The following is an 8,932-nucleotide window of genomic DNA, read 5'->3' on the forward strand; positions in this document are numbered from 1 at the left end:
TTTCCCTTTAGGTGATATCACGACAAATTGGTGCCAAGACCAGTATATCATTTAATTTAAATTTTTCCAAATTGCTATACTGAATGTGACGTTTGTTGGTTGACTTGTCTGATTAGAACAGGTGTGGAAGATTATCACGAAGCAACGACAAATATAAAGCAAAAACATCCAATAATCACCTCGTGTGGGGGTTTATATGCAGTTTAATGTTACACAATAATTTAGATTGGTGGACGCCAATACCCTTATATGCATATATAAATATGTATAAGAATGCACAACAATCAACCAAACATGATCTAAGTGACACCACGGTTAGGTAGAACAAATAATATGCTTGGTATACTTATCTCCAGTAATATCCTTTGCTCCTTAACGTGGCCTTCATTATGAACTGATACAGATAAGGATGATAACATCATGCACTGTACACACCATATAAATGTTGCTATTAATACAGCAAGAGGGTCACTGAACATTCGATACTTTGCAAATATGTATATATATATTTGTAAAATATGACTTAAATAAACTGGCCAGGAAAGTCCAGGACTAACCAGTGTGAGTGTATGAATGTTCGGTACCTGAATTTCCTGACGCATGTTAGAACAATACTGCAACCAGCACAGATCATGAATTTAGCGTGTATTGATATCCCACTCTAATGTAGACTGTATATCTTGCTGTGACCATATACATAACAATGAACAGCGAAATAAAAAGAATGCTCTACATGAGACCCATATGTCGCACATGCGTGGGGCGACAACCACCACCCTTTAATATAACTTTTACGTAATATGCAATACAAAATATCAGAAATGTAACTACTATAATTTCTGTAATATGGATTCCTTACATATTTTGTGAATATACAAATGCCCCAGCTTGAATATTGATAATTATAATAACAATATGGCTATGGCAGCCATATGATTGTGTTCGTCCACAAAAATGTTGCAACCAGTGTGTCGAATGGGAGTCCTTTATATCTACTGTAGAATGTATAATTGTGTTTGTTATTCACATTGACATAGCAGGCGATCCATAGTAAATATATCGACAAATTTCTCCAAAAGCAGTGTTCAAATACCTTATGTTCTCCGCCGTGAAATCTTTTCTTTTCCGATAATATCGTATGTAAACATGAATAGTAAAGTGTCTATTTTGCCAGTGGTAATTATTGAGTAATACTGCCCGCCAATCTTTTGGTCCAATCAGACTACTTGGTTCAATGTGCAACATATCCACATAAGATTTTGCTAATTCATACTGTTTTACTACAGAACTACACCCCCAACATATACTGTTATATTTTCTATATGAATCGTAATAATAGTTCAAAAACCGGGAATGTTTTTCAGCAAAAATTATTCCATTGCTCAACACAGTTGGTTCCGGTTGTCCAACTACATAATCATAATGACGAAGTGGCTCTAACGGCGCCAAGACGATTATGTCAGTATCAAGATAAACACCACCCATCTCTTTTAGTATCTGTAGTCTGGCAACATCAGCAGAGTGCTCATGCCATTTCGGGTTAAGTGTTTGATTAAAGACAGCTGTCGGTTCAACTCGATTGACAACTTTTAATACTGGTATCAGCAATTTAGCTTGAATCCACAATTCATTGTCTGGTTCACAGTCAGTATGGAAGAGAATACGTTCAGCTTGCATAATTCTGTGAGCACTCAGTATACTAATCAGATTCACGAAGCGGAACTGGTGACAGGAGAACCAAATAAAATGCGCGATGTTTGGAACTACTATTTCATCATGTGGTTTCAAAAAGCCATACAGTGGTCCTTGTTTGTAAGAGTCGCCAGTTACATTGTGCCTTACAAGTGATACGTTACGGGCATTAAGGAACAAGGTGTCATTTAAAATCATGTCATGTTTAGTGATGATCTTATTCTGTCGCTGCTGAGAGTATTGAAACTGAAATTAAACAAAAGTATCAGTATTTTGTGACTTTGTCGATACAAACTAAAATAATCCATCTCGCCAAAGCAGTAACAATGCGTTGACAATATTGTTGTGACAAATCCTTTTTTTCAGAGATAAGCTGGGTTGATTATCTTTCAATATAGAGTAAAATATTGAACATCAAGATCTACATTGCCATGTTCGTTTATATGATATCCATCTACAATACCCCTTATTATCACAAAGTATTACCACTCTTTGTTCAAAGGTATTAGCTTATTGATATGTGAACTCAATATCGTGCATCCCTAGGCATCTCTTCTCATAACATCACTTCAGATAATGAAATAGAACTTACCGACTTCTGCTGAATAGGGCCTTGACGTTTCTTCTGGATTTCTGTCTTGTCACTGTTCTGTGTAAACAAAAATTTGAGTAGTTATACTGTAATCTATATTTCAATGACCAGTACGTTTTGAGTAAGATCAAGAATGGCAATTGGGTTCATAGGGCTGTTTAAAACATTTTTCATAGAATGTTTTCTTTAAAACGACAAAAATTGTCATAGATTATTCTTTGGCTGAATCACAATTCAACCGCGTAATTTTACTCAAACACATGTATAAATAAATAAAAAGATTACTTCAATCACTGACAAATTAGTGCAATTATGTTAACATCAAATTTTAATCTCAGCACATTCGTGAAAATCGTTTACGTCGTAATTCTCCTCAAATGAACAATTCAAATCGTTATCTTTAACAGAACACCACCATTCATATTTGCCCAAGACATGCCACGTTTTCCCTATAGTGTGAATATCCAAACACAACTTTAAAAACTATGATTCAGCATGACTGTGTATTAAGACAACCGACTTCAGTCATTCTTTATATTGGTGCAATCGCCGCCTATGCATTGTTCCTCATACCCGAGCATGTTAACTTGCACATAAAAAGTAACTTCAATCTTGCACATTACTAATCCATATGTGACTTGTTCACATATCTTGTTCAATTATCTCAATAATTGCCAATATTTAAGAAGATACTGATAACATCACAATTTATGCAGCAGTAACAATCATACCAAAGTTGAAGAGTTGTATTGCTTGACGTTCTTTAGACACAAACATTAATCATAGATACCAAAACAACAATAATTGTTGCCTATTCCTAGTCTCACTCAATATCAACCTTCTATGATTTGCAAACTACAACCATTGTTAGTAACAGCCTCATATAACAGTCAGTAACAGTAATTGCCAAAGCACCAAGCATCCTTCAGATAACATCACTTCATTCAATGTAACACAACTCACCGACGTCTGCTTAATGATGTTTTGTTGTTTTCTCTTGTTTTCTTTCTTGTCACTATTCTGTGTAAAAAATAGTCAATGATCAGTACATTTTTGAGTAAAATCCAGACAGTCTTGGATTGTGACAAACGACAAATCACTCTGCACCCTGTCTTCAGGAGCGCCAACTGAATAGGTTTATAGGTGTATCTTTTAATTGTCATAGACTGACATACAGTTAGATATTACATATCAGGATCTATACTGTCATCTCGTGTTTAGTCAGTGGTTAGATCATACCCATGTACGAAGCCTTATTATCACAAACTAGTAATACTCTCTGCTCTCTGGCATGTGCTTACTAATATATAAGTGAACTCACCATGTGTCTAGCTTTACAGCATTGTTAACTCACAACAATTTGCATACATTAGTTCGTGAATGAACCACAATTCATTGTACAGGGGGTCATATGAACCTAGTTCAGGTTATCTTATAAGCTATATCATACTATTTTATTTAAAAACATCTCTTGTAACTTAATTAGTTAATTTTTTGCTGATTGCATACAATCATTTGAGATTGCGAAAAAATTAACTGCACACAAGTCATCACACAACACGAGGCATGGACCGAACATGTCAATCATATCGTCCTTCACCTACGTCATCAAGTGTGGGTCCAACTCTACACAACACATCACAACCACACAATTAATGGGAGCTTCATCCACCATGACATAACTACTGAGGTGTAATTGCCAAAGCACGAAAAATCCCTTCTTATAACATAACTTTACACAATGAAATATACCTCACCGACTTCTGATGAATAAGATTTTGACGTCTATTCTGGATTTCTGTTTTGTCACTGTTCTGTGTAAAAACAAACAAACAAACAAATAGTAGAGCCGTTATACTGTTATATATGCCCATATTTTAATGACCGGTACATTTTGTGTAGTATCCAGACACCCTAGGTTTGTGACAAATGCTTGGTAAACTACTTTGCACCATCCTTTCAAGAGTAACAATGTGAATGAGTCGATAGGACTAGCATACAGTTAGATATTAAATGTCAAGATCTATGCTGTCACGTCGCGTTTAGTTATTGGTTACATCATACCCATCTACAAAGCCTTATTGAAACACAATATTGCCAATGTTATTAATATATTTGAACTCAATATAGTGCACTACAGTATGTGTCCAGATTTACAGCATTTTTAATCGACAATTATTATCAGAGAGTATTCCGTGACTAACAACACTTGAACTGCGTAACGTTACTCAATGACTGTCAAAGTTCTAGTCGCCAATCAAATAAAACACAGGAGTGACAAGATTAGTTATATACATGCATCAATAATAAATTACAGAACCATTGTACAGGGAGTCATATAAACCAGACTATCGTATGAGCTATCATCCATGCTATGTCAATGCGTCTCTTATCTTACACCTAATTAATTATGTTTTTTTCTGACAGCATACACTCATTAAACGGAAAGACAGCAATTAGTCTCCTTGTGAACCAGATAAACAAATCCATGTTCGTAACATACGTGAAGTGAACACAAATAAGCCAATATTAATAAATTTGAACATAGTCGCTAAGTTGGTTCCCCACAAACAATAAAACACAGTGTCAACGTACATAGATGGAAAATCGATCATAATGACTTATTGTCTCTCTGGATGATATCTATAATTCAGGAACCATCCTTAATTATGGCACAGTTCTCGGTTCTCAATTGTTGAATTTGTTTCGGATATGTTGAGCCATCTTATAAACAGTTAATGACTTCTGTTAACCACCTCCTGTAACCTCAGTGAATTCACGTATCGTGTTCTAATTATGTTTCTGAACAATTTTAACCCACCATGACACACTTCTTGATTTAGGTCAAAAAACCATGCTACTGAGGTCATGTCTCAGGTAATTTGTATATTTTGACTTGTGTGCAATCTTGCACCTGCTTACACACATGGTGTACAAGGTTTGATGTGGTATATTCATTATGAGGCTATTACTCTCATACGTATTCGCCCTTCCATTCAGATTTACTGATTCTCAACATAACATCTCTTATGCACTGGTCTTACGATTGCATGTTGTAAATTGTTCGTATTATTTTGCCTGACATAATAATAATAATAAGTTTACCCACTCAAGAAGTTGTCTCTGCTGGTAAACACAATTGCTACAATATAACTGGAATGTTTGGAATGTATATTTTCTTGTAGTCAATATGAACCAGTGTAGATTTACCATATTTAAATCGGTTTCAGGGTGAGTGGGTTGCCTCTTTTCTTATTGTGAATAATCTAAACCAAACAAACACCAAATTCATAATTCGTCATTGGACATCTTTCTTAGTATCCAAAATTATTGTAAATTAATAAATTAGCGAGAACATACTATAGTATTGCTCTTGAAACCTTTTGATTTGTTCATCACGAATATAGGGGGACCTTGTGAATTATGCATCTGTATTGGCATTTTGTCCATAACTGTAAAACAGATGGGTAAATTGTTGTATCATAGACATAAGAAAGTGGAAAAAAAATCAAAATTCAAAATAATTAATACTGAGTGAAAGAAAAAAACAACAAAAAATACTATTTCCAAACAGGTAACAGATGTATTGATAACGCAATAAGAACGAGTAAGTGAAGCAATGCCAATAACCAATATTTATTAGGTATTTCAAAACATTGTCATTTTTAATATGATATTAGAAAGTACCAATCAAAAATACGGTCACATTACCGATATATTGTACACATATCACGACACAAATAAAACATATGAACTTGGTTACTGTCACACAATTTGTCAGATAACTTCTTTCCATTTTTGCCTGTAAAAACAGTAACAACTCATTTGAATACAAATAAATAACAGTTATGATTTTGTTTGTTATTTTTTTAAATGTAACAGGAATCATACTGTACATACGTTGACAACGGCTTGTTCCATGACTGTCAACTAAGAGGGAGATGAATCAAGTCTATGCACATAATTTGATGTAATTTATGTGGTTTTCAGTGTCATTCAAATATAACTCTACATCAGATTGGGAAGAATAATCATGTCACTGATTTAAATATTCACGGCATATTGGAGTTACATATATTGATGTTATTGATGACATGCGAGCAAACATTATTTAACGACTTCGGTGATAATTATCTTATGATATTTTGCATAATAAATATTGATATAAAATATCTACATTGTCTGTAAATGTTTAGACCTACCAGACTTTCCTTTGTCAATATGTAAAATGGAAGACGGGTATTCGCAATGATTTTATATATGCGATTAACGACTACCAACCACCTGGCACCACCTGACTATAATAATATGGACTAATTATATTGTTGAATCCTATGTTATGACAGTTTATTAACAATTTATTAAACAAAAAGGTTATAAATTTTTAATACAGTAAAGTGATAAAATAAAAAAATTAAAAACAACTTGATAATTTGCTTACCTGTGCTGATATTATATTAACGTGATACGTGTCATCCTGCTGTTTAACATCCGGGACACTCAATATAGCAGAATACATACAAATGTTAGCAGAGGGCGATATTCTTTATCTCCGTATTCTACCTTCACTCGATTTTTTAAACACCTACATGTATTGTGCTATCGCTCTGTCACTATGTGGAAAAAGAAAACGATTTTTTGTATCAATTTTAACTAATTGTTATGGAAATTCACTTTATGTTTTGGCAATTAGTAATAAACTCTGTCTATGTATTACGAAAATAATACAAAAAACACATAAAATGACACAAATCCCGTCTGCTTCTATCAACAATAATTAGGTCATAATTGTTATTCCCACTCCGAAGAAAAAAACACTTTGTAGAAACTGTGAACAAATTTGTGTTGGTAAACTTGCATAGACTGAATAAAGGCAGTTTTATACTTGTTTTTCTTCCCAGAAAATCGTCTGCATTGAATCCTGGCATAATGACACTTGGTACAATATTATTATATACCTACATTTACATACGAGTCTACTGATGACGACAAAATCAATTTGATGAAAATTGACAATCTGTTTATAATTGATTTTATATACTATTTGCGAATTACTGCATTCTTTCATGAAATAAATCTGCATTTGAATCTTAGCATATTGACACTTGATACAATATACTTACATTTACACACGAGTCTACTGACAATTTAGTATGACCGTTGTTACTGTGAAATATCCCCGTCAACTGTGCTGATTCTATCTTTCATTTGGTATACAAACACTTAGTCATTTACAGGCGTGTGTATTATTGTAAAATTACAAAACCAGGAATTACAGAGAAAGCTATGTCAATTTTTCTATTTGGGGCAAACAAATTTCATCACAGTGTCAATAGGGCATTCACTGCATATGTTCGATAATATTGCTCAGCATGTAGGCTTGATTATGTTAAATAATATGTAGGTTCCATTATATTGCTTAGCGTGTGGAATTAAATATATTGTATAGCGTTTAAGTTCAATTGTATTATGGATGATGTCATTCTCTCCCGCCAGAGTATTTTTTCCGCACGGCTTCTTGGAGGCAACCATCAGTTGCCGAAAAAGGGCGTGGTTTGCGACGATTGGATGATGTATGCTCTATAATATTGCATAGCATATAGGCTCAATTCACCTTTCCACAACTGTTAATTTAATTGACTAAGTGACCAATATGAATGCAGCGCGTCCAATCCTCTGTTATTGGCGGCCATTTTGTCCGACAAGTTGCCATGTCGGAGGTTCGCCCATAGTTTGATAAATAAATAAATAAATAAATAAATAAATAAATAAATAAATAAATAAATAAATAAATAAATAAATAAATAATAGGTTTCTATTTCGAACAAGTAGAATACAAATTACTGGCACATAATTATGTAAACAATGTAAAACAGGCAAGGTTACTATCGTGGTCAAATAAGTACAGTCTAGGACAAGGCAAGTTTAATGTCATCAACAATTGAAAATAACGTTGAAAAAGACAATCTTGGACAGGCGGAAACAACGTTTGCTTGTTATATTCTGTTGGGCCGTAATTGGAACATACATGGTATTTAACGTGTTTATTACATCCATAACACAGTTGTGAAAAAAGAACACGCATCGACGTAGCCGGAAATTCAGGGCGATGCATTTGAGATGTTACCACTTGTAATGGGATACTGACTGTTCATCAATGTGCATTTATTTCATATTTAATCGATCTTCAAATATTCTATTTCCCGGCAACAAAATCAGGGTTTTCATTTGCATACCAGTAAGATAGTTTCACAACTACGATTCTTAACGGTATTCAATACAAGGCACTCGCATGCCCTCTCCTTTTTGTCTGACGTTTGGCGGCGCAGTTTTATTTTGCAAGAAGTAGGAAAGCCGAAAACAGTCGACTGCGGCAAGAAGGGGCGAGGGTACAATACGAAAACTTTGTTCAATTTTACTCGAAGATGATTTTAAATATTCTACAATTGTACATTTCAGGGCAACAGAAACCCAAAACATAAATGTGTGTAGAATTAAATGTATTTCACTCGATCGATGTGATTTTGTTGTCCGGTGATACACCTTACTCCGTCTGAATAGATGACTTGTTACTGCATATGACCTCTGTATATTTTGACTGGGTTGTGATTAACAAATATCTGTCACTGTCACTCTAATGACACTATT

The 8,932-nt window shown here is 34.1% G+C and overlaps 1 protein-coding gene across 1 annotated transcript; it reads right to left on the minus strand.

Annotated features, from left to right (window-relative positions):
- Positions 1-628: 628 nt before the first annotated feature.
- Positions 629-6,783, minus strand: LOC144359635 (uncharacterized). The gene is made up of 8 exons (XM_078012751.2): positions 6,726-6,783; positions 6,487-6,582; positions 5,996-6,086; positions 5,645-5,736; positions 4,042-4,098; positions 3,248-3,304; positions 2,285-2,341; positions 629-1,938 (listed from the first exon to the last, which is right to left on the minus strand). Exons 3-8 carry the CDS (start codon positions 6,078-6,080, stop codon positions 1,024-1,026), a joined length of 1,263 nt encoding a protein of 420 aa, XP_077868877.2. The 5' UTR covers positions 6,081-6,086; positions 6,487-6,582; positions 6,726-6,783; the 3' UTR covers positions 629-1,023.
- Between the last annotated feature and the right edge of the window lie 2,149 nt (positions 6,784-8,932).

This window comes from Saccoglossus kowalevskii, chromosome 9 (genome assembly GCF_978046115.1).
Source record: "Saccoglossus kowalevskii chromosome 9, keSacKowa6.1, whole genome shotgun sequence".
Taxonomy (NCBI): domain Eukaryota; kingdom Metazoa; phylum Hemichordata; class Enteropneusta; family Harrimaniidae; genus Saccoglossus; species Saccoglossus kowalevskii.

Coding starts and splice junctions, on each gene's coding strand:
- LOC144359635 (XM_078012751.2), bottom strand. CDS start 6,080: ATGGAAAGAAGTTATCTGACAAATTGTGTGACAGTAACCAAGTTCATA. Junction 5,737..5,995: donor GATATGTGTACAATATATCG/GTAATGTGACCG, acceptor TCTGTTTTACAG/TTATGGACAAAATGCCAATA. Junction 4,099..5,644: donor GTTTCAAGAGCAATACTATA/GTATGTTCTCGC, acceptor GTTTTTACACAG/AACAGTGACAAAACAGAAAT.